This window comes from Coffea eugenioides, chromosome 6, assembly GCF_003713205.1.
Source record: "Coffea eugenioides isolate CCC68of chromosome 6, Ceug_1.0, whole genome shotgun sequence".
Lineage (NCBI taxonomy): Eukaryota > Viridiplantae > Streptophyta > Magnoliopsida > Gentianales > Rubiaceae > Coffea > Coffea eugenioides.
The window spans coordinates 10,413,691-10,438,783 of record NC_040040.1 but is presented as its reverse complement, the minus strand read 5'-3'; the positions used below and the strand labels follow the sequence as shown (position 1 = coordinate 10,438,783).

The 25,093-nt window shown below is 37.6% G+C and overlaps 4 protein-coding genes across 7 annotated transcripts; all 4 read left to right on the top strand.

Moving 5' to 3' along the window:
* The first annotated feature begins 1,694 nt into the window (after window positions 1-1,694).
* Window positions 1,695-3,050, top strand: LOC113773523 (1-aminocyclopropane-1-carboxylate synthase 7). The gene is given in 5 exon segments (XM_027318163.1): window positions 1,695-1,868; window positions 1,983-2,111; window positions 2,216-2,376; window positions 2,488-2,968; window positions 2,970-3,050. Coding segments are annotated over 5 exon segments (1,026 nt in total).
* Window positions 3,051-7,653: 4,603 nt separating this feature from the next.
* Window positions 7,654-11,113, top strand: LOC113774647. Of its 2 annotated transcripts, XM_027319232.1 has the most exons (4): window positions 7,654-7,769; window positions 8,593-8,672; window positions 9,047-9,246; window positions 10,556-11,113. In XM_027319232.1, the coding sequence occupies exons 3-4, from the start codon at window positions 9,065-9,067 to the stop codon at window positions 10,740-10,742; spliced, it is 369 nt and encodes a 122-aa protein (XP_027175033.1). In that variant the 5' UTR covers window positions 7,654-7,769; window positions 8,593-8,672; window positions 9,047-9,064; the 3' UTR covers window positions 10,743-11,113. The 2 variants fall into 2 exon arrangements, with proteins under 2 accessions (XP_027175033.1, XP_027175032.1); XM_027319231.1 differs by lacking the exon at window positions 8,593-8,672.
* Window positions 11,114-12,059: 946 nt separating this feature from the next.
* LOC113775433 (probable phospholipase A2 homolog 1) lies at window positions 12,060-15,664 on the top strand. Of its 2 annotated transcripts, XM_027320314.1 has the most exons (5): window positions 12,060-12,248; window positions 12,381-12,420; window positions 12,545-12,664; window positions 14,559-14,764; window positions 15,549-15,664. In XM_027320314.1, the coding sequence occupies exons 1-4, from the start codon at window positions 12,114-12,116 to the stop codon at window positions 14,735-14,737; spliced, it is 474 nt and encodes a 157-aa protein (XP_027176115.1). In that variant the 5' UTR covers window positions 12,060-12,113; the 3' UTR covers window positions 14,738-14,764; window positions 15,549-15,664. The 2 variants fall into 2 exon arrangements, with proteins under 2 accessions (XP_027176115.1, XP_027176114.1); XM_027320313.1 differs by lacking the exon at window positions 15,549-15,664 and having other exon boundaries at window positions 12,061-12,248; window positions 14,559-15,092.
* Window positions 15,665-17,259: 1,595 nt separating this feature from the next.
* Window positions 17,260-23,562, top strand: LOC113774600. Of its 2 annotated transcripts, none has more exons than XM_027319163.1 (7): window positions 17,260-17,635; window positions 17,732-17,864; window positions 18,792-18,895; window positions 19,439-19,610; window positions 19,742-19,882; window positions 20,003-20,231; window positions 20,317-23,562. In XM_027319163.1, exons 1-7 carry the CDS (start codon window positions 17,568-17,570, stop codon window positions 23,214-23,216), a joined length of 3,747 nt encoding a protein of 1,248 aa, XP_027174964.1. In that variant the 5' UTR covers window positions 17,260-17,567; the 3' UTR covers window positions 23,217-23,562. The 2 variants fall into 2 exon arrangements, with proteins under 2 accessions (XP_027174964.1, XP_027174963.1); XM_027319162.1 differs by having other exon boundaries at window positions 20,302-23,562.
* The last annotated feature ends 1,531 nt before the right edge of the window (window positions 23,563-25,093 follow it).

Sequence of the window (25,093 nt, the reverse complement as noted above, 5' to 3'; positions counted from 1 at the left end):
CATCAAGTCCTGAGGATTTTAGTGACGCCAGTTGGGGATTCCGAAGTTGAGATTCGCAAAGAAATTCTTTCTCTCAAAGTTCAGAATAAACCCTACCAAGATTAAGAGAAGAGAACTCGAGAGGAAGGAGACGTAGGGTAACATATGTCCTACAAAAATGTATGGGAGTACTAAGCTAATATATCAAGGACAATGACTGTTGCTTAAACTGAACCTCGAAACCTGAAAGAAGCCTCTTAGCAGACTCGCAGTCATCATCAATCATACTCTTCTCTCATTCTTCGTTTCACTTTACACATTTCAACCAACCAAAGCAAATCTTTGAATTCCAGCAGGCGGATTTCGGTGACCTCATGCCCTTCGAGCTTACAACCATGAACAACATTAGTACATGCACTTTCCTTGTCATCCTCATCCAAGCTCTTTATCTTTTCTATCCGTTTTTATTAGTCCCTGAACAATTACAGCGACAAAGTGGTAGTAGAAAATAACTTAAAATTATGTAACGTAGGAATACATGTATAATTAACGTGCATGCGTCTACATATTTACCTGCGAAGATGGGACCAAGTTCATGTTTAGTCAAAGTAGGCTATTCATTCTTCATGGAGACAAATAAGAATGACCATAACGCTTAAAGAGCGAGGAGGGGAGCATGCAATAGTGGTAATCTGCCTACTACTATAGATAGTGCAGACATTTGCCTAAATGAAAGAGATTTAGCAGTTGATGAAGATTATATACCGATAATTGTCAATGATTAGGAGTTATAAGAACCTTAATAACCATGATTGCAATCTTTAAGAACTCCCAAGTTATGCATTCTGTTGATTGAAACATGGGAGGTGGGGCCATCATATCTTCTTGCAGCTTCTATTTTGTCCAGTTTCTGTATGCAAATCAGCATCTTAATGATCTTTATGTAAGTATCTCTGTCAGGTCAGCAAGACTTAACTACTCCTAGATCTTCTCAACTAGCATTTGCAGGACTAACGTGCATTGTTCAACATTTGACAACAGAGGTTTTACATTTAATCTGGACGAGCTCAAAGGCAAAAATAGCGAGAATTTTAAGCCTGTTATGCTCCGTGTTAGGTTCACACCTATGGCATTTATTACGCTTAAAACAACTATTGCCTGCTCCACTGTCAAGTTAAACAAGACCATTGTAAAATAATGGCTAATAATAGAGAAAATTTAATTTATATGCCCTGCAATGTTAACCGCCAGTTTATACTATAATTTAAAGATGTGGTAATAAACAAGGCAATTTGTAAACTTAGTGTCCACTACACCTGTGTGCAGCAGCTCCCTGAAGAACAAAAAATTAAAAGATAAACAACCACCCCATTCAACCACCGTATTTGCTTTGGATCATGTGGAGATTGAGATACAAAAAAGGTTTGAAAAGATGACAGAAGCTAACAGTTGTCACCAGTGATTAAAAAGATATATGTGAAAATCTTGGTTACTTTAGAGAATCAATGATTGGTTCTTTTGCTTTTTTTGGGAGATTGTATCATCTCTTGCATTTATGTTGAGGGCCCCTTTTGAGTCCAAAATTCCTATATATAATGGGCATTTCTCAGGTTAGGATTCATAGTTCATAAAACAACTAGTCTCTCCTCTTATCTCTCTTTCTATAACAGTTTCCTGATCAAGAAGGTATTGGAAGTTGCAACTAAAACTTACTAATGGGTGTAGAGTTTGAGCAACAGCCTTCTGTAGAATTATCGAAGGTCGCAGTCTCGGATACTCACGGAGAAGATTCACCATACTTTGCAGGATGGAAAGCATATGATGAAGATCCATACGATGAATCCCGTAATCCATCCGGAGTCATACAGATGGGATTGGCAGAAAATCAAGTAAGGTTCACCACCATCTATTAGGCAAAAGAAAGAGCTACCAAGACTCGAGTCCAAAATTAAGGTCTCTCGGTTACTGTTTACTAACCTTGCTTGTTTATGTCTTGTGTACAGGTTTCATTTGATTTGCTGGAAGAATACTTGGAAAAGCATTCTGAAGCAGCTAGTTTTGGAAATAAAATTTCTAGCTTCAGAGAAAATGCACTATTTCAGGATTATCATGGTCTACAATCCTTTAGAAAGGTACTATGCGTTAGGCTTTTGAGTTGGAGTATATCTTTCAGTAGAAAATGCACCTGCATGTGAGCATGAATTTATCCCCTAACATCTTCTGCACATAATAACAGGCAATGGCAAGCTTCATGGAACAAATAAGAGGAGGAAGAGCAAAATTCGATCCTGACAGAGTTGTCATCACAGCAGGTGCTACAGCAGCTAATGAACTTGTGACTTTTATCTTGGCCAACCCGGGGGATGCTTTATTAGTTCCAACTCCCTACTATCCAGGGTATGCGTCAACTATATATTTCAAGCTTCAGTGATTTTCATGTTAAGTATGTATCTGCACATTTTCAATAAATTTATATTAATAACAAGAAAGTTCCATCCATCCTTACAGATTTGACAGAGACTTGAGATGGAGAACTGGAGTCAATATTGTACCAGTGCACTGTGACAGCTCGAACAATTTTCAGATTACTATTCAAGCCTTAGAAGCAGCATATGCTGATGCAGTATCCAAGAACATCAAAGTTAGAGGGGTGCTAATCACAAATCCTTCAAATCCATTAGGTGCAACAATTCAACGATCTGTCCTCGAAGACATTCTTGATTTCGTGATAAGCAAAAATATCCATCTCGTCTCAGACGAAATCTATTCAGGATCTGCATTCTTTTCTGGTGAATTTGTTAGCATTGCCGAAGTTCTTGAAGCAAGAAACTACGAAGACTCCGAAAGAGTCCATATTGTTTATAGTCTATCCAAGGACTTGGGGCTTCCAGGTTTTAGAGTTGGGACAATTTATTCCTACAATGACAAAGTTGTTACGACAGCAAGAAGAATGTCAAGCTTCACCTTGATTTCTTCGAGACACCAGTCAGCTATTGGCTTCTATGCTGTCCGACAGAGGACTTCACCGAAAAATACATAACGGATTAGATCGCGAAAGGTTTAAAATATAGGTACCAACATGATAATGATGGCTGAGAAATAGGGCATCGAGTGCCTAGAAGGAAAATGCTGGGATTATTTTGCTTGGAATGAATTTAAGTCGCATTGTTGAAGGAACGCAAAAAGGAAAGCGAATTAGCCTTGGAAATCCATATTGTATGAAGTGAAGTTAACTATATCTCTCAGGATCTTCTTGCCATTGTTCCAAGAGCGCAGGATGGTTCCGAGTTTGCTTTGGCCAACATGACCGAGTCGGACACTTACTAGAAATTGGCACTTCCAGAGAATACAATGATTTCATGGAAATTAAGAAGGAAAATGACGTCCCAGAGCAATAACTCCTTATAGTTCATCATACATAATTTTTTTTTTTTTTTGGGGGGGTCTTGAAATTCTTTGGATCCCTATAGATTCAAGTTTGACAAGAGATATGTCCGTTAAAGCTTTTTGCCATATATATTGAGCTGAACTTCTTTCTTGGAGTACCGGTTTATACTCCATAAGTTGGGGAACGGACAATGGTAGAAATGGTAGAGATATTTGAAGGTCAATTGACTTGGCCTCAAGGTATATAATATGCAAGTGTTAATATGGGCATAAGTGCCATTTTCACATTGATTTGTAGAAGATTAATAAATTTTATTGCAGTTTGAACTAAATCACGCATCACCAACTGCATTTATAATTATGCCGTATGACGAAGAAACTCATTTTTCAAAAATCAAAAAGTATCTCGAAAATATGAAAGCCTCCTTTAGCTGCTTTTTTTTTTTGCCCGCAATGCATTGATCAAAACATTCATTTAGAATTTTTTGTAGAGCTTTCAACTTGTAATTGAGAAAGGAAAAAAAAAAAAAAAAAAGATTTGTGAGCTGCATGCATCTTAGCATTGAATATGATCAATTGTCAATGCCGTGTCTGCGTTCCACCAAACACTTTGAATTAATGTTAGTTCCACCAAACACACACCTTGCTTTTATATTGAACATCAAAATGCATGCGTTCACAATACGTGGCAGTAAAATGGAGCTTTAAGGACGTGTTTGGATTGTGTACTGAGCGACAGCGTTTTAGTTTTTCAACTCGCAAAAAATAAACAAAATCGGACTTTGGGAAAAAAAGAATGCCGTAAACAACTTTTGGGAGTACTCTAAAACCCCTTCAGAGCTCTTACTAAGATCTTTGGGAAGTTAATTAGCATATTTAAACAGTAATTACGGTTCCATCCATGCATTGCTTCAGGATTTTCGTCTTCTTAATTCTTGGTTACTTGTTTTGTACGTTTTCATTGTAGTATCTCAACTGATGCCACCAAGCGGCCAGTTCTTTAGCTTAATCATATTATATACAATGTCCAAAATTTTCTTTTCTGGTTTTTTGTTTCATTAAAGTCGGTTAGTTAAGCTGAAGTGATTTTGTTTGATGTGAATATGATTGACTTCACATGAAATTGGTAATCTGAGATTGAGGATTACATTTGAGGATTGTGTTTCTATTATATATTAAAGCAAAATGGCGTCAAAGCTATGAAATAAAGATGTGTTCCTTCGCTAGTTTCATCGTAAGAAAGCAAAACTCTACCCTTTTGACATTTGAGCCGATAATGTCATGATCCATACAGGACAGTGACTTGAGTAAGAAAGATGAAAATCACTATAGAAGATTGTTGAATTAATTCCAAATGTCTATTTATTAACCATTCGCTGAAAGTCAATATAGAGGATTATTGAATTTTTTTTGCAAATCATACTTTAACATTTTTTGTGACTTGATATAAATGAGATAAAAATGTGATAAGAATTAAAAACTTGTCAAATTTTTGAAGAATTTGATCAATCCCGACAAACCTTCTTGCATCTTCACAAAATCACGCCTTTAAGAATGTGCACTGCCTTTTGATCCCCCTTTCATCCTTTTGTCGTTGTCATTTTAGGGTTGCTTGTCTTGTCTAGATATTGTGAAGTGTATTCACTGAAACTGTTGATTTAGTGCCATCAAAATTTTGTGGTGGAAGTCTATGGTCTTCGCACGTACCAATGCTGCTGATTCAGGTCATGACTCATGAGAGGAGAGGCAGAGGCTCCTTCCTGCAATGCATTGCTTTCTAGGCATCGACGTCGCCGTGATCCTCGCTGCCATGGGTACTGCATGATGGAGCAGATCGATCTATGGGCCATCAGTCATTAGTACAGTACACAAAATAGTTCAGTGTCGCAATCTTATGCTGTTAGTGTTCGTAAAATAAATGCTGCATGCAGCATGAAGTTGTGTACTCCACTAATCCGTCAATCAATCAGAATTTGGTGGCAAATGTTTTTGGTGGGTCGATCGTTGACCATTTCAGGACATAAACCGTCAGTTATATATGTGGCCTTGCGAGGTCGATGCGTTAAGAAATTTGTAAAATGGTGCGACAGTTCCATGGAGTGAACTAGCTCCGCACAAGTAACTTTCAGCTTGGAAGATCAATTGACCGACTACTAATGATAAAATTATCAATTCTTACTTTATTTTCTTTTTTTGAAAGTAACAGAATTTAAATCTAAAATCTTTTATTTACATCGCCCCGCATAAAAGTTCAACATTTGGGCTTGAATGACCAAATTTATTGGAATTGATCCTCAAATTTTGGCACCGTCATGGACCATTGTTGGTCCATTTTAGTGTATTTTTTATTTTTTTTGATGGGAAATTAGTTTTGTACAAAAAAATAATAAAAAGTACATTTTTTTTCCCTTTTTTGGATGAGGTGTGCTAATCTCATTCAATCCAAAATATGAATTTAAAAAAAAAAAAAAAAAAAGGAAGAACAGAATTGTGAAGACCATATCAGTCGGGCGACGAGCCATCTTTTGGTAACGTTGGTTAATTTGTACGTTATGTGGTTATCTTCAAACTGAAGCCACAAGCGGGTCAGTGGTCACTTCAGTTCTTTAGCTTAATCATGTTGCCAAAATTTTTAATGCATTATCACGAGGTCAGTTTAAGCTGAAGTGATTTCTGTTTAATTTCGCGATTTCGTTTTATTAATATCACAAAACAAATGGTTTAATGAAGTCCTTATCCTTCGCTAGTTCGAAGGTAAAATGGCAAAATACTCCTACACCCTTTTGAATGTTTATGGTGGCTTGTTGAACTTCAGGACGTAAACCTATTCTTGTGAGTCATTGTAACAAGGTTGCTGCATGCGTTTCAATTTCCTTCCTTTCTAGGGAAGAGGAAGGAAGAATGACAGTTTTTTTTGTTGTTTTTAGCTCTTTCGTCGATCAACTTTGGCACCGGAATCGCTAGATATTTAAGGTGCTGCATATGATTTTCATCTGTTTCTCACTTTCTCGGAAACTGAATTATGGCTGTTATATTACTAACTCTTTTCAAAATCCATGAGAAATCTATAAGAAATGCATGAGACCGGTGTTAAAATTATGAATAACATGTCCCATCGAAACATAGCTTTCGCATGTAAACTGAGATCATCGAGTTTATGCCTATTCCAGCAATGCGAGAAGTTGAATTCGGTTAATGATAACCCGAGGATTTTGAAGGGATTATTGGAGATTGAAGCCCGAGCACATCAATTATCTAGTATAAACAACTGTACATTACTTCTCATCTACACTAAATTCAAATAACTTTCATTCTATGTCGCTATAAAATAATGTAAATTTTGTTCCACAATACGAATAGCTACTTTATTCGTACTTATAAATTTAGTACGTCACGTTTATACCTAGTTTAGAGATGAGATTGTCGGTCGCATAAATCACGGTTCCAAACCGGTCATTTTAATATAATTGTGTCACATAATTAGGGATAAATAGATTTACGCGATTACGACTAGATGTTGAAGTTACAAGTATGTGATTACTAAAACGTGTCAGCACCATATTTATGTGATTCATGTGACCACAACTTTAAGCGACACAGGGTTTGATCCCCCTATTCCAACGCTGCCAGAAACTAAATTGAGTAAATTCCATTCAAATAACCAACAATTTTAGAGGGTCTGTTGGGATTGAACCGCGAGTGCTTAGAGATAAATGAATGCCAAAGGAATTCTTAGGGCGGGGTATGGGGCCAAGTAACACTTAATGATAGAAGGGCTTAGATTATCATCCCACAGGCTCCCGCATTTGGGCTTGAATCACTGATGTTTTGGACTTGATCGACAAATTTTGACAGCGTGATCGACTATTGTGATGTGATGGACTGCGTTTTGATGCAAGGTGGATTCCAAAGATAAAAAAATATCTACAGATTTTACGTGTTTATTGTATTTTTAAATCTTTTTCATTGGGGCGTCAATTTTATTTATTGAAAATCCTTTGAAAATTTCTTCAATTAAAACACAAATAATAAAGGGAAACTACGTGTATTTTTTATTTTATTTTTTGCTTGAGGGGTACGAATTTCATTCATACAAAATCAAAAATTAAAAAAAGGAAAGAAATAAAGAAAAAAAAGGTGAAGCTGGTGACTGTAATCTACCTGAAAGAACATTTTCACCCAAGCCAAAGCAGAAGTCAGAACCAGAGCCAGTTAACCGCGGTAAAAAATGCACTACAGCTTACGTAAATATCACCAACTATTATCACAGGTCTCAATTTCTCGGTCTCGTCACACGGTAGCAGTCCTTCGCAAAACAAAGCCACAGCTGCCGCTGAGGCCACACAATCCACGCCGCCTCCCCCCCCTTCTTCTTTCTTAACTCTCTCTTTTCTCCTTTGCAGGTAACTTTAACCCATTCTCATTCTCCGTTTTCATTTCGCCGTAGTTTCCACTTCCGGCTTTGATTTACTCGGACCACAGCTCATCGTCTAGGGTTTCGCACGGATTTCTCATAGATCTCGTTCTTCTGTTATTCTATTTCCGCTCTTGTCTGTACGTTTAATGTATCCGTTGCTTTTGGTGATTATTGCGTGAATCTACAGTGTATGATGGTTGTTGTCATTTTGGGGTTTAGCATGCTGATGGGTTTAGTGTTTGACTCTGATTGTATGCTTAATTGCTGATTGTTTCCTGATCCAGATATCGGAGCCATATAAGACTTCCTCTAAAGTTGAAGAAAGAAATGTATAAGAAATTTAAACGACAAAAGGAAAATTGTCTCTCTTTTCATATTGTTATTATTTTGGTTAATTCCCCTTGAATGTAGTTGTTGAGGATTGAATTTGTTTGAATATTGTTATTCCCTTAGAAAATATAGGAAACATGCCTTAGACATTACAGTCCTTGATATGTTTTTCCTGCTGTTTCAATCCAGCTAAAGAAACCAAGTCATTTGCCTGAACTGCTGCCTCCTTCCCTACCCTGATCTGTGTCTATTCGTTTATTACATGAATTGTGATTAAGTTGTGCATAGCAAAAGTGCAACTTCATCTGGGACAAATGTGGACCAAATGAATTGATCAAGATGCTGAAAATGTATAACTTTTGATTTATTGTGTTAGTAAAGATGGTCATTGTTCATATATTTGCAATTGAAGTTTGTCATCACGCGATGGGTATTCGGCTAACCCCTTGCTTCTTTGTGCATATCTGGTTGTACTGCAGCCAGAAACTTGGTTGGGTAGTGATAATTGGACGTTCTTATGCTTTTCCGGAGAGCAGTCTGGTGGCGTTTCTAATTTCATGTAAAATGATGCTTCTCTGAAAATTTTTTCCCCTTAAATGTGATGATTTCTTCCAGTGGATGTTCAGGCCATTGTGTAAAGTAATTTTGATGTGGTCCAATAGATAAATGAGATACCTGTACATTATGGACATAAATTATGATTTCTTCCCCCAGTAATATATTGTTTCTCACAGCAGTAACATGTCATTTAAATTTTTGCAAAATGTGTTGAGTTGTATTATACGCTTTGCCAAGTATGTTGTTGCATCATTCAAATTGTCGAAAATGTATTTGCATTTATATCATTACTTTTTGGAACAGATCTTACTTTCATTTACTTGGATATAGATGAAGTGTTTTACATTTATGTACTTATTTGTGCCTGTTGGCTAGGATTTAATTTTGGACTAGATGGCAGCAAGATTGAAGCAATTGCAGTCCAAGGCAAGCCAAGCTACACAATTTGTGTCCAAGCACGGTTGTGCTTACTACAAGCAGTTGGTGGAAGAGAACAAGCAGTACATTCAGCAACCACCTACTGTGGAGAAGTGCAATGAGTTGTCCAAGCAACTGTTCTACACTCGTCTTGCCAGGTTTATACCGTTGGTGACTTGATGCTTAAAGTATTTATTCTACCTGTTTTGCTTTAGTTGGATTGCCACCTTAACTACTCTGTGTTAAATGGGGGAATACCATTTTCTTCTGACTTTACTGCTTAGAAATTGACTTTTTACCTTGTCACAAGTTAATTCTGGTGATGGTTTGATGTGGCAGTAAATGAAGTTGCTGGTTTTATTGAAATTAACTCTTCTAACGGAGAGAGAACTCAGTCCCCTATTGAAATTAACTCTTCTAATGGAGAGAGAATTCAGTCCCCCATTTTTAACTTATTACATTTTCAGTCCCCTGGTTTTAACTTTCTGATTTCCTTTTATCTGGATCACTGTTATTGCAAAGAATTAATACCATGTTATGCATGACTTTGCATATTATGTGAATGATTTCTGTGAAACTGTCTGTATCTAGTGCTTGATTTTCTGGAGTCTTCCGATCACTAAAAGGGCAATTCATAAAGTTTAAGGTTTGAATAAATTGCAACTTTGAATTTAGTATAGCTCTGAATGATGGAAAGTTACAACTTGACATTGGATTACAATTACAGCATTTTATATGTTAGATTTACGTGTACTGCATATCTGAGTAACATAAATCATTTATTCTTTAGTGTCACTTGCGGAGCTGCGAGGCTTTTGCCATTTTAAATAGCTTGGTGGAGGATGAAGAATGGAGGCTTTTGCATGGTTTTCTAATTGGAATTGACCACCCTGAAAGGATGTATGAAAATATTTTGCCGGGATGAAAATGCCTTTGGGGTTCTGGGGATTTATGAAATTGTTTTTCGGAATGAATGCCCTTGATTGATTTGGTTGGCTACAACTCTTTTTTTGTTGCTCTAGAAGTGATGCTTTTGATTAATTTGATGGGTGCCTCTACTATCTGAATGTTGTAAGTTTCCTTGCTGAAGAAACATGACCAGGTCTAATGACAATAATCAACACGTCAGTTAGTTGCTTTATTTTCTTTTTCAGTCTATTGGTCCTATTTTAGGATGGAAAGAATAGAGTGTTATTGGTTGTTTGAAATCATATTACAGTTAAGTATGAGTTTGAGAACTAGTTTGCAAACTTCCCAATTTCTATACAGTTCTAATCATGGCTTTTATGTGATTCTAGGGGCGTAAGTATAGGTTTCAATTTAATCAGTTGTTTCTTTCACGCGAATGTATATTGATTGTAATGATGAGAGCCAGATGATTTGCATCTTTAATTGCATGCTATTATTGAAGTTTTACTTCTTGTTAAATATGCTGAATAGCTGCACTAAAATCATTACTTCTTACAGTATCCCTAGTCGCTATGAATCTTTCTGGAAGGAAGTTGATTACGTCAAGCATTTGTGGAAGAACAGGCACGAGTTGAAGGTTGAGGATGCTGGCATCGCTGCTTTGTTTGGCATTGAATGCTTTGCGTGGTTTTGTGCTGGTGAGATTGTGGGAAGGGGTTTTACATTCACTGGCTACTATGTTTGAAAACCAGCAGAGGGGTATAACATTAATCCAGGAAGCTGACTCTATGATCCCTTTGTCATAATTAAGTTTGAATTGAGCCACCATCGTTTTACATGCAAGATTTTTGTTTCCTGCAAAAAGTTTTGAAGCTGAGAAATCAGTGGTCAAATTTATTGCCGCAATAATCTGTGAATTTGATACTTTAGTTCCTTCTCCAGTTTGAATGGATAGAGTAGTGAAATTTGTAATAGAGTTTTTGGTTGGAAGGTACTCCTACTCGTCATCGTGATGGATGTTGTTTTGACCAAAAACTACTGCTGCTCAGTTATCAATTAGGCATGCACGGTGCCAAGGTCATATGATTTGCGCAGTGTCTGGCAAATATGCACATATTTTGCTAACATGATTATCTCAAAATTCTTTAATTGACTTTGGGCAGGGGATGCAATATTTCGTCAGAATATGCGACATTTCAGTGTAATGGGATTTACATGTTGGAATGAAGTTTCCATGTCCTTGTGGATACTTTTTTCCAGGCTGCCCAGCCAATTCTAACTGACCTTCACTTTCATCCTGCTAAATTATGACTATGATAATGGGGATGCTTAAACCTTTGGTCAGTTTTGGGACTCTCAGGGTTCGGGGTCTATTACCCTTAATGGTGATCACCTGTGGAGACTGGAGAGTTCACCACGCTTTCGGATAGAGGTGAATTGCGGGGTATCAATATAATGCTTTTGTTTGAAATTGCCGTGGAGATGGCTTTGATAAGAATAAATGCAAAATAAGAGAGACGCTGAGGTAGCAGTAGGCAAATCCACTGATCGAAGCATTTGAAAAGTAGTTTATGCCAGATCAAAGTATTTTGGTAATTTTGCCATGTGGATATAATTCTTAGAGATTATACCAGAAACGTAAAATAGAATTTCCCATAAATATATTAACGATTCTAACTAGTAACTAATGTGCGTTCCAAACACAAAAAGCAGGGGACGTGGAGGTCACGGGCATTGGTTGATACTGCAAATTTCCCCCTATTAAATCTGTTATGATATTTTTATTTTTTCCTCTTGAGGCTCACGATTTGTTATTATTATTTTTATTAAATTTTCTTGTCCCATGAGGTGAGGGGGGCATGTGTTAATTAGAGGTCAACTACCATGCCTACAAGTTGAATCCACAAAGACAAAAATAGACATCCGCTGTAACCAATCAGCCAATCAGGAAAGCCCGCTACGTCCACATTCCGAATCTTCTGGAGGCCATTATGGTCATCGACGCTGTTCTTTTGTTCGAAGAAAACAAGTACTCAGAAAACAAATCGCAAGGCACGAAAACGAGGGGAGAGAGATTGAAAGAATCACTTGGGGGGAAAGCAGAAGGAGGAGGCAGATGACAGAGAGAGGAATGCAACGGGGCAGCAGTAGTGTTTCGTTTCGGACTCGTGGCCCTGCTGCATTGGTTCTTATAACCATCATCTCTCTCCTCTTCTTCAATGTCATCGCTGAGACCTCCAACAATTCTCAGGTATAGATTCACATAGTTCACAATTTTAGTGCCTTTAGATAAAGCTTTTAATGTTTGAAATGGTCGAGTATTAAATTCTCTTCTTTTTTCCGTTCCTTTTTTTTTTTTTGGTGTTTTGGATGTGGTTGGTAGGTTGGATGCAGCAAAACCTGCGTTGCAGAGAACTGCAACTGTAAATATACCTCTATCTCTTTTTCTTTTTCTTTTTAATTTATTTTGTAGTTGCGTTTTCTAAACTTATTATGCGTTCTATTGAGATTTGTACTTTTTTTAAATAAAAAAAAAATTGGGAACAGCAATTGGGATTAGATACGGGAAGTATTGTGGAGTAGGGTGGAGTGGGTGTCCAGGAGAGAAACCTTGTGATGATCTGGATGCTTGTTGCAAGATTCATGATGAATGTGTCGAGAAAAAAGGTATTTTCCTTTATGCCTATAAAACTCAACGGGTAGCTCTAAATGCAAAATAGTATCAATTTGCTTTGTCTCATTTCGGATGAGGGTAGCTTTGCTTATTACTTTTGGTCAAGGCACTTAACCACAGGCATCTGGTTCGTTGATCATCAATTAGTCTTTCTTTTTTTTTTTTGTCAACAAACGAATTAGTCTTTCATTTCGCCGAAGGTCTGCACTTATGCTATTGGTTCCATGCAATGTAACACTATGAGGCATTAACTGATCGCCCCAAATGAGCAGGTGAACTTGCACTCTGTATACGAACATTGGGTTGCAGGGTTATAAAACAGCATTTTCCATTTTTCAGGCGACCATTAAAATGGCTCAACTTGATACAGATTTAATTCTTTTTTGGTTTCTTAGACAATTTTCCCTTTTTGTCCTATAGTCCACTCAAAGGATTAGGTTTGCATTTGGGTGCAAAGTGCTAAATAACTTATGCTGCACTGTTTCCTAACTACTTGTACCCTCCTCAAGCTACTGCACTTATTCTTCAAGTTACAATACCTCTCTGGCAATGATTTGGACCTACATGAGAATTGTCAGACTACTCCTAAAGAGTAAATATAGAAATTGCCTGGAACTGTGGCTTTTCCAGCACTCTTGGGATTTCTTATATTGATGATTGTCAAAGATATGGTGCCTGGGAGTGAGGTCCAATTTCTTGCATGGCCCTTCTTATATCGTTATATGTAGGCGCCCTTCGTGGAGGAGTTTTTATCTGCTAGCTTTGACTGCCAAAGATAATCAAACAATCATAGTGACTTCAGATAGAATTAAGATTAGTGTTTAACCCAACTAATGTTGTCAGATTGTTTATGTGGTACATGCTCTTTTAGGGAGATTAGCTTAATCTCATGTTTTGACCTCGTTTTGGGAATAAACTTAAGATCAATTGCACTCCTTTAGCCTTGGGCCACTAGAGAAGACATCGCATTCACTTGTATTAGTGAAAGAGCACTAGAGGTTGTTATGATTTTAAGTGATCCTGCACAAATCGTGGCTGTTGCCTATGTAAATTTGGGGTACTTTTGTATGCATGGCTGTATTCTTGTTATACATATTTGGTTTGTGGCCTTAACTAAGTACTTATTCTGGAATTCAGATACCAACATTGGGAATTAACTTGGCCACTTATAAACTAGAATTGTTCCTCTGTTTGAGTTGTACATTTTTAGTAGCTTAACTTTTAGTAACTTTTATCGTGCTTTGCTAGTTAGGTATAGCATATAACAATTGGTGTCACTGTCCTTCACCTTGTATCTCCATAGAAAATTTTACCTCTTTGTTGCTAATATTTTCCTTTAAGAAAAGCAATTTGATGTTGGAAAATACTTCAATGGCTTGTTAATATGGAAATTTCTTCTTTCTCATTGTGCAAATTGTAGAGTGGTTGAGCAAGAAGGAGACAGAATAAGCTCGTGTACTACTTTAACGAAATACTAGCCTGATAACTTACTCTTTATGTTTTAATCTAATGCTAGGGTGAAATTTAAAGGAAATTGGTATGGGCTTTAGAATTTTGTATGATTTTTAGATGAATCTGTGGATGAGGATTGAATTCTAGTTGATATTTTCATTTCAGAGATACATATTTATTGTGTTCCTTTTTCATTAGCATTTTTGCTAGTTCGTGAGAAAGCATCTCAATGAAAAAATGATGCATTGTCTGCTAAAGCTTGAGCAATTTATACATCTGTTGTTGTGGGACAGTAAGAATTTCCTTGTACCCTATTCACAAAGTGTTTCTAAAAAATAACTATAGAAGTGATTTTTTTTTTTTCTAAAAAAAAACTATAGAAGTGATTATTATACCTATTTTGCTCAAACGCTAACTTGATAAGGGAGTTTGCAGGTCTAACTGACGTTAAATGCCATGAGAAGTTCAAGAAGTGCATTAAGAAAGTACAGAAATCTGGGAAGGTCGGTTTTTCTAGAGACTGCCCATATGATACAGCTGTCCCTACAATGGTGCAGGGTATGGACTTAGCAATCATGTTTAGTCAGTTTGGCAACTCAAAGGTCGAGCTGTAATTGGCTGCATAACGCAAAGTCGTACAGGTATTCTTTCCAATCAAATGATATACAGTACAAAAATTTGATTCACGGGAAAAGGAATTTTGGACAGAGTTACTGATGTTTTAGAGGTAAAAAACAATAATATAATTCTACGATAATATGTTCTGTCTGGTAGTGTGTTTAGGTAGATCTCTTTAGCAGGTTTCCTATGAGACAATCTCGCCCAGTGGAAGGTCCATTTTGCTTTCTCCTGGTGCAATAGGACATTCATTTGAAAGGGGATGGCTTCAAACTGAAATTATTGTACTGAATTTGTGATCCGATGACAGAAAACTGCGATTCCTCGTATGGAAGTTTCGTGTATCTACAATTTTTTCTTTTTTTCTTTTTGGGACCGGGGGGGAGGGGGGTTGTTGTTAATGTGGAGGGCTGAAAACCCGCTACAATACAGCATACCTAGGCGTTGTAACACCCAAAATGTCCTTCCCTAACACACAGTCCTCAGGTTTTGTGGTGGCTCTTCCGAAAAAATTCGCCCCCCAGTTGCAGTGTCAAGCTCATCTTGGCCAACGTGTCTGCACTGCACATTGGTTCCCCTCTCTCTATATGTCTGTGAACTCCCTTGTCTTTCTCACTAATCAAATCACAAAATTTAAGACTTTGAAACTTGTGTTAATGATTGTTACATGTCTATGTACTTTTTTTTTTTCTTTTTAGGGTTTTCTTTTTTGGCTGCTACAGCCGGCGTCATAATAAGGATTTGACCGTGTTCCAGATAGGCTGCCAGAAGAACCTGTTCTTGATTGAAATGTCTTTCTTTTGATAGGCTATGATCTCCTCTCTCTACTTTCCAACGATCGGGAAAAGGGCAAAGCAAAAAAAGATGACAAACTTTTGGTTAAGAGGAACAGTTTCTAGAAACCAATTGACAAGCAGATGAGGCCCTGTCACATTTGGTTGGTGACTTCAAGGCTGTAACTTACAAGTCTGTGGTGGCTTTACCCAGAAATGATGGGGACGATAATGCAAAAAAAAAAAAAAAGAGAATATAATTAATGTAGATGGTAAGTGTACCAAGAAACGAATTGACTTGCAAAAAGAATATAAAAGGACTTGAGTTAATGTAGATATACTACTGTTTCTTTTTTCTTTAAATATTACTGTGAGTTGAATCAAAATTGTTGTAATAATTTAGGATTTAGGCTGTATCTCCGACGAAGTTTCGTAAACGACATTAAAGTCTTGACGCTCTTTTCACTTTGCATGATAAGGAATAAACTTTTAGTTTATTGTCCTCTGCGTTCACACGCAACGGCGCCAACGCAGTAACATGACAAAGATAACTAAAAGAAAATTATGCAAAATGACCATGATAAGGTTTAGGAATTAGGTCTCAGGAGGAAGGAAGATGACGTCCACGAGGAATTTGATAACTTTGACGCAGACGCGTGCATGTTCCTTCCTCGTTAATTGCTGGACCCTTCCTCCTCTCCCCGTCCTTCACGTCATATTATATATGTACATGCACCCACCGTCAACTGCCAAGACCAATGCAACAACGACTATACCTTTGTATTACTAATAAATAAGGCTTAAGAGCTTCAGAAATGACATCTTTAGTCAAATTTACCATAATGACTCTTGGAGTTAAGGACTTGTAGAGCGCTATATTTATTGGTTGAATTAAAATCTAAACGATGCGAAAGAATATTAAGAGGTTGTGTTACAAAAGTACCAAGGCAGCAAAGATTTACCAAATAAAGGGATGAGAGAAAAAATAAAAGATAAAAAGTAGTACGTGCCAATTTTTTCCTTTTTACCTTATCAAAGTACAATTAATATGGCGCAGCGGTTGAGGGGTCGGCCTTGAGTTGCTGGCTTCCTCACTGACCGGGGTTCGATTCGTGTCCGCTGCGCTGTACATCCTGACTCGTTCGGGAAAGCTGTATGGGGCTATCGGCTTCCCTCCGATTTGGTGTGCCGGTTCGGGTCCAAAGGGCACGGATCGGGGCTTGTTCCGGGTTACCAAAAAAAAATACAATTAATATTTAGGGTTAATTGCTTCAATTGAATGCTTGAATTGAAGAAAAGAGCAACACCTGAATGCTTGACTTGCTTCGCAATTTCCAAAAAAAATAAAAGAAAGCTGATGGAACATGGCTCTAGGGTAGACACACGGGAAGCAACTGTACAACGAGCAAATGCTAAATACAATCAAATTTCCATTTATTGATTGACAATTTAGTATTTTATTGTCTACTTGCAAATCCTCCACTGATTTTATTCACATTATATATGCCAAACAACTGCAGTGCACATTTCCTTCAAAAAAAAAATTAAAAAATAAAAGGCTGAAATCAGAGTGTCCAGACAAATCATGAAAGCAGCACGGTTACCGCAACTAGTTCGATGACATGTGGAGAAGCGGATGGCAATTTTTTGGTCAGACAAGGAGTACCAAGTCAAAATCTCGTTAAAAGACAAGCACTTCCTTCCTAATCCCAAGTCGGAACAGCCCATCACTTTTCATTTTTAACCCCTTTTTTTGCTGTGGTTTTTCATTCCTGCGTCTTGAGGAAGAAGTCCACAACTCTTCCTTTCTCTGGCTTCTCCTCTGTAAAGCGAATCCCAATTGATTTCTCAAAAATCGAACATAAAAAAAAGGATTTTCATCCTTCGTCGAATTTCTTCCTCCCTAAGTTCCCTTCCGTAATTTTAATCCCCAAGAAACCCTTGCACTGATTGAATTCTCCGCCATCATCAATCCTACAGTAATTTCAGATCAAAATCAATCAATATTCGAGCTCTAATGCTTTGATTCCTTACTATATTAGTCGGAAGAAGAATGAAGAAATCAAAATTTCTCCATAATCCAAAAGACATGCTCTCCAAGAGCTTTAATCCTGCAAAATGGTGACTCTCTCTCTTCTTTGGCAATTCAATTATGCTTTTTTTTTTCTCTCTCTCTCTCTTATGTAATTCGGTGTGTGGTTATATTAAATGATGCAGCAAGACAGCGCTGAAGTTAGCTGCTTCGAGAATGAAGCTAATGAAGAATAAGAAGGAAGTACAAGTGAAGCAGATGAAGAGGGAATTGGCGGGGTTGCTTGCGTCCGGTCAGGACCAGACCGCCAGGATTCGGGTATTACTTCTTTTTGTTTTTTGTCATCTCTTTCTACCTGTTTTGGTAACTTTGTTTTTATGTTCTTCTACAGACTAATATAACTGCTTGATTTTCTTGTCTATGTTTCTCCGCAAAATTGTATTGTCTAACAAGCGTGCTATTAAATGATCTAGAGATCAAACGTCTATTTTGCTATCGGATAATTGAGGTTTTTTTTTTTTTTTTATCACTTGGTTTGTTAATTAAAAACTTGAATCGTATATATTAAATTTGATCTCTATATGTCATGAAGAAGTAGCAGTTACCTTGGCAATTTTTTAAAAGGATTGATAAAACTTAATGAGGGGATACTGTTGTAGATTGATTGGGTGACGTTTCTGTTTGTCTGTCTGTTTATTTGGAGGGCTTTTAGATATTTTTCTGAGAGCTTTATTAGTGCCAGTTCTAAATACTTAGAATACATCAGTAGTTGATCAACAGATCAGTGGCAGCATAATATATTTAAGAGCGGAAAAAGGATCAAAACGGGGAGCCTTCTGGTTAAGCTAACTTTTCAAATGATTCCACTTGTATCTCGATGTTCTATGGGCTCCATTTAGCAAAACATCCTTTTCCCTAAAACATCTGGCTGCCCTTGCCAGCTTATTCCCTCTGTTTCAATGAAGTGGATGTTCATAATAACTTACTTTTTCATCTGGTAATGTGCTTTGATGCTAAGACTCGTTTATACTAAGCCCTGGTCGCTTTTAGTGGAGTAGGACAAAGAACTGCAGTAATTGTTTTTGTAGTTGTCATTTTGTTTTTCTTTGGACTTTCGTTTGAGAATATATCTTCCTCCCTTCATAGTATTTATTACATTATTCGTTTGCTAGCCAAACCATAGTTGGTTTTTTTTTTGTGATGGACGAGATGTTTTTGACTTTCTTTCATCCTGCACAATTTCAGGTTGAGCATGTAATCAGGGAAGAGAAGATGATGGCAGCATATGACCTTATTGGCATATATTGCGAACTCATTGTCGCGCGCTTGCCAATGATTGAGTCTCAGAAGTATGGATAATGATGTCGTTTGGGATGACTTTTCATCTCTACTTGCCAATTCTGCAGTTTGATTCTACTCTCAATTCTGTTGTTGGTTTCTTAGTTTTATGCTTTAACCACTTGTCTTCTACTTGAAGTTAGAGGTTTCTTAAGTAGTATTATGCCTACAACAGTGGTTATTTGAAGGATTTGTGGATTGTAAGAATGGACAAAATCCATGCCCAGCCAGATCTGCATTTGTTAGGTGTCTATATGAATAAATTTTTAGTTGATATGCACATGTTGACACTTTTCTTGATGTTCAAGTCATATGAAGATGCCTGGCATAAAAGCGTATTCACTACATGGTTTAACTGTCTGGAGACAGATGAAAATGCCTAAATGGGAATTACTGTCTTAATGATGTCATCTTGCTCAAAATATGTGCTGTTTCTTTGTATGGCACTTCATTGGCCCTTTTCTCACAGACATGCACTTTGTGTAGATATTGTCAAGTTAATCTAAACTTTAGTTAGGGTTCAAGATTCATACTGTTCTTTGGTTCTTTCACAGGAACTGCCCCATTGACCTGAAGGAAGCAGTTACAAGCATCATATTTGCATCACCACGATGTGGAGATATACCTGAACTTTTAGATGCAAGAAAGCATTTTACTGCAAAATATGGAAAAGACTTTGTAACTCCAGCCATAGAGTTACGCCCTAATTGTGGTGTAAGCAGATTGGTATGTTATACATCTATAAAGCTCAAACAGTTACTTGTATGTAAATTGAAATATTAGATTCTACAAAATGCACTTTATGGTAGTCAAAGGTCTACATCTATGATCGTCACCTTGTGCTGCTCTTTTCTCAGTTGGTTGAGAAATTATCTGCAAATGCTCCTGATGGGCAAACCAAAATTAAAGCTCTGAGAGCAATAGCGGAGGAACATAATATCAAATGGGATCCAGAATCATTTGGACAGAGCGATGCATTGCCTTCTGATGACTTGCTGGTATAACAAAATTGCTTGAATGTTATAATCGCTTTAGTGGAGCACAGTCATAACTTCAAAGTTGAATATACATGAGAACTTTTTGAGTGTAATTACTGAATTATTCTATATAATGATCAGAATGGACCAAGCACCTTTGAGAAGTTCAGTGCAGTACATGCTGAAGCTCGTCCTCATGTAACTCCTGATATTCAGGCTCCACCTAGTCATCACATGATGGATAATCAACCTGTAAATTTCCCTGAACAGAACTTGAGATCACAAGAAACCCAGAAACTTGCTTCTAGAGACAATACTCTCAGCAGCAACAGAGTATCTTCTGTTCCACAGGGTCAAATGAGGCCTTCAGGTATGTTACAATCTTCAGAAAATAAATGGTGTTATAATTTTTGGTGTGTAAATTTTACTTTTTCTCTTAGATTTCTGTCCATCAGGAGATGGAGCAGACATGGGAGAAGTCAGTCTTTCATTTCAGAAAGAGAGGAATTCTTATTCCACTAGGCAAAGTTGGGAGATGGAATTCAAAGATGCTACCTCTGCAGCACAGGCAGCTGCTGAATCTGCTGAACGGGCAAGTATGGCTGCTAGAGCTGCTGCAGAACTTTCAAGCCTTGGCAGGGGTGCAACTCAACCACAATATCCCTCAGAAGTGCGTAGCTCTGCTGGTGATGCTCATAGAGATGAGAGAACTGCAAAACATGGGAGCTCAAAATACAAAAGTGATAACCTTCCTAGAGATCCAGCTAACAGCTCCTTTTCCGATAGACAACCTAGGTTTCAAAACAGACCAATGGATGGGATTGAACATGATAACGGGAGATTCTCTGGGAACTCCTACGGTGATGGTCATGATTATGGAAAAATATATGCACATTCTGCTTCCTCAAGATCAACAGCTTCATATAAGATTGATACTGCTGCTCATAGTGTTCAAATGCCACCAGATGGTAATCATCATAGAAGCTCATCAAATCAGGAGGAAAACAAAGTTCAAAGCAGTATGCAAAAACAATCTGGTAAATCTCAGATTGAAGGTATGAATCACTCGCAAGAGGGTTTTAGTTCTGAGAACCTAGATTATTCTCGTGAAGGTAGGATTAATAAACAATCCAGTGTCCTCTCTTCCAGTTCCCATTCCAGTGTCTCTAGCAGTGATGAAAAATACTCAATTTCTGGCCACAACATGTTTGACTATGATGCTGGTAAGGAATTTTCTGTTGATATTGATCAAGAGAAAAATGCTAGAGATACTGTACAACCCAGCTATCATGCTAGTGCAGCTCCTGTAGTTTTTGATGATTCTGGTTCAGACACTGAAGATTTTGTGTTTGATAAGGGTTTCCGGATTGATGAGGAATCAAATTATCAGTTTGCTCCACTGGGTAGGAACTCACCTCCTCGTCTTTCTAATAGTAAGGGGAATGAAAGCCTTGAATCTAAAACAACCAAATCACTGGAAAGCTCTATATCAGAATTTTCCACCAAAAAGCACTCCTTCCCCGAGTCTTCTGAAAGCTTAGAAGCACCTGTGGATGGCTCACAAGCAGATAATTTTGGTCCTGCGACCTTTGATGATTCAGATGGTGCAAATTCCGAGAGCGAGATTGATATGCTTCATTCTGTTCACCATGCGACAGTGGATTATGGTGATCTTTTGACTGAAAAAAGTAGCAGTCTTGGGTTTTCAGACATTGAAAGGCATAGGAGTGACTACTACAGAACAGAAACTGCTGTTGACTCCTCACAAAAATTTGGTTTTGGTGATTCACCTACCAGTCAATCTTCTTTCAGACTTGGAAAGTCTCATCGAGAGTCCATTAATGCTGGCAGCAAGTACGATAATGTAAAGCTTCATGATTCAGATGGTGCAAATTCTGAGAATGAGATTGATATGCTTTATTCTGGTCACCATGGGACAGTGTATTCTCAAGATCTTTCAACGGAACGAAATAAAAGTCCTAGGTTTTCAAATGCTGAAAAACATAGGAATGACAGTTACAGAGCAGAAACTGTAGTTGAGTCGTCGCAAAAATTTGGCTTTGGCGATTCACCTGCCAGCCAAATATCTACAGGACTTGGAGAGTCTCGCCAAGAGCCCATTGTTGTCGGCAGCAAGTCTAGCTTTTACAATTCAGTAGATGGGGTGGGAAACCTCGGTGCCTCGGGATCAAAGAGTTCGTTGGTTCATGAAGTTGAGGACAATGTAGGGGTATCGCATTCACATGGAAGGCAGATGGATGATGAAAGTTCAGATGGTAGCATGGGGTTGAGCTTAAAGAAGTTGACGGGTGGCCTTCGGCAGAAGGGTTATATGCGCCCTCCTTATACAAGGAGTCAAGTGGATGATACTTCATCCTCGGCTGGAAGAGTTTCTGAAGCCAATCCAAACATGATTCCACAGCCTGCTGCTTATATTACTACTGAAAGCTTGGCTAATAAAGGAAAGAATGAAGGTGTGGGTAGTGGTAGAAGCTCAAGATTGTCAAATTACCATTCTGATTCAGAGAGTGACAGTTCCGTAGAGGAACTTAGGAAACAGCCAGCAAGTCGCAGACAAGACCCAAATATTCAACATCCAGGGAACAAAGATAGAAAGCAGTCAAGCTTGAGAAGTTCAGTAACATATTTTGATTCGGATAGTAGTGACTCGGAGGATGATTCTGCTCAAGTTTTCACTGGCAGAAGTCATTTGGGAAGTGGAATTTCTAGGAGGACAAAAGCTTCTCCATCGAGTTCTACCTTAGTTTCTAACTTAAAGGTTGGGTCAAACTCTAGGATGCAAGTAAATCCTGATTCTTCTGTGGAAAGAAATCCAAAAAGACATTATGGTGTCAAAACTCCTCAAGAATCTAGGACCCGGACTAGGAACTCAGACCAGCAGGCAGATTCCCAGCAGCCTAGCTCAGCAAAAGTAGTATCTAATCCAAGTTTTATGTCTAGTATTCCATTGCCAGAGGAAAACAAAAGCTCATCTAGAGTAGAACAGCTCCCCAGCTCAGAACAAAAGGTAGATACATCCCGATCACGGACTAGGCACTCAGATCAGCCAGGAAATTCTGAGCAGCCTAGCTCAGCGAAAGTAGCATCTAACCCAAGTTTGGTGTCTAAGGTATCATTGCCCGAGGAAAAGCGAAAGTCATCTGGCTTAGAACAACCAAAGAGCTCAGAGCGGAAGTTAGAAACATCTGATAGCACTGAAAATCAGAAGACAGCAAGTGGGAGTGCATTTAGTAGAGAGGATAGCTTGAAGAAAGCTAGTCATGTTCATCCAAAGCTCCCAGATTATGACACGCTAGCTGCCAAATTTCAGGCTCTTCGGACGAATCGTCAGTGAAATTTTTTTTTTTTCTCATATGCTTTGATTCTTTGATACATTGCAATAAGGGGATCTGGCTCTTTAGAGGCGACTGGAGCTTGTTGTCTAAAGAGAATTCTGAGAAGGAAAGGATGTTACAGTATATAAAGTTCGCATAGTGGAAAAGTACGTTGGTTCATACATCTCAAAGGATATAGTGTTGATTGCTGTATAAAAGATGCCTCAATTTGTTTTGTACATGAGTTTTGGTTTTTATAGAAGATACCTCAAGTGAGCAAAATAATCTTTGGTTGGCCTTAGATGTATGATTTTTTTAATCTTGTATCTGCTGCTCTTGAAAAAACAACTCGTTGAATCCTGATAATTTAGATGCTGCTCTGTGCTGACGATCAGGAGCCCTTTCGCGAATCTAAAACCGATCGCTGCTCTTTGCCTAATTAGTTGGTACGACACCAGAGACAGGCTAACTAGAGCTCGTGGTATGTTGTTATTGTGTGGGATTTGAGATCTTTTCCTAATGTTTAATACCATAAAAGCAAAAAAGGGGAATAAAGGAAACATCTTTTTCGTTGAAATTTGAAGCATACTGATAATTTGTTCTCTCACCGTATGGACATCCTCCATCCCACAACAAAAGAGAATTAAGAGTGTTTGGCTCTGTGGATTTCTCATGGTAATGGTATAGATTGAAATATTGCGAGAAATATAGTGAAATACTAACAAATTTGGTTTTCAAACTGATATTTTGTGGGAGATCAGGCAGCAAAACTGTGTTTTTATCAAGAAAAATGAAAGAAATTTATACATAATGCGTTATCAACCGAGGGAGTTGAGGGCATAGTTGAATCAGAATTTCATAAAACTAACTAGGAGACGAGCAAACAACTTGGCAAAGTTGGAGTGCCAATGCTAAATCCAATAATTGTTGTTGGAGTAGTTTCGGTGGGATCTCTTCAACACAGATTTATCCAGACAAGTGATTATTTGAGAAAAAAAAAATTTTTTTGATTGCATCGTTTTTTTTTAATCAACTTCCTAATTTTTCAAGTCCCAACTATCCTTTTATCTTTCTTACCTTACGTTACAAGCATTGATACGGTATTAGTTGATCACCTTTTCATCTTTTCAACTACATTTTAGTTGAGTAAAGTGATTCATTTTCAACAAATGCTTTCAATCATGAAGTCACAATTACAAACACAAATTGAAATTCAATCCATCCAACACAAGCTATAGTAATAAAGATGAATCACGAGAGTAGAATCCAAAACATAATACGAGTAATCGTGACTACCCAAGGACATTTAATGCTAATAAGGTAGTTAAGACTTGAACAGAAATCGAAAACCATCCATCTGGAATAGGAGGTGCTCCTCAATGCGAAATGTCTAAATGAACGCACAACCCTAAGGCGCAACCATCATATGTCCTTGTTTGAATAGTGATTTTCTACCAAAATATTTTTTTACAGTTTTTATGAATATATTTTTAACTTTTTTTAATCTAACATATATTAAATCGTTATAATATAATTTTTTTAACAAAAAAAGAAGTCCTAAAAATAGCAATTCAAATAAGATCAGTGACTCAAGAAATGCCATGTCTCACAACATGAGTTATAGGAGTATTAACTTTTGTTATACGAGGTATCCGTAGAACAACTATCACGATCGGTCCACTCCTTAGTCAGTCCTTGTAGTAATCGGCAAAATTACTACCCCTTGATTAAGGTTTTGGATTCTGAATCGTGAAGAAAACATCAAAGTTAGAAGAGCTATAACCACTGGGTTTGGTACAGTAGCTACCACCAAAGCTTGTAAGATTGGTGGAATGGGAGATTAAGAGTTCAAATCTTATCTCCCACTATCTGTAGTATATGTAATTTACTACTTTAA

Bases quoted from the DNA above. Each gene is read 5' to 3' on its own strand.
- LOC113774647 (XM_027319231.1), top strand. From the start codon at position 9,065: ATGGCAGCAAGATTGAAGCAATTGCAGTCCAAGGCAAGCCAAGCTACA. The intron at 9,247-10,555 runs GTTTATACCGTT...TACTTCTTACAG, and splicing joins TTCTACACTCGTCTTGCCAG to TATCCCTAGTCGCTATGAAT.
- LOC113775433 (XM_027320314.1), top strand. From the start codon at position 12,114: ATGACAGAGAGAGGAATGCAACGGGGCAGCAGTAGTGTTTCGTTTCGG. The intron at 12,421-12,544 runs GTAAATATACCT...AATTGGGAACAG, and splicing joins CGTTGCAGAGAACTGCAACT to CAATTGGGATTAGATACGGG. The intron at 12,665-14,558 runs GTATTTTCCTTT...GGGAGTTTGCAG, and splicing joins TGAATGTGTCGAGAAAAAAG to GTCTAACTGACGTTAAATGC.
- LOC113774600 (XM_027319162.1), top strand. From the start codon at position 17,568: ATGAAGAAATCAAAATTTCTCCATAATCCAAAAGACATGCTCTCCAAG. The intron at 19,611-19,741 runs GTATGTTATACA...CTCTTTTCTCAG, and splicing joins ATTGTGGTGTAAGCAGATTG to TTGGTTGAGAAATTATCTGC. The intron at 20,232-20,301 runs GTATGTTACAAT...TTTTTCTCTTAG, and splicing joins GGGTCAAATGAGGCCTTCAG to ATTTCTGTCCATCAGGAGAT.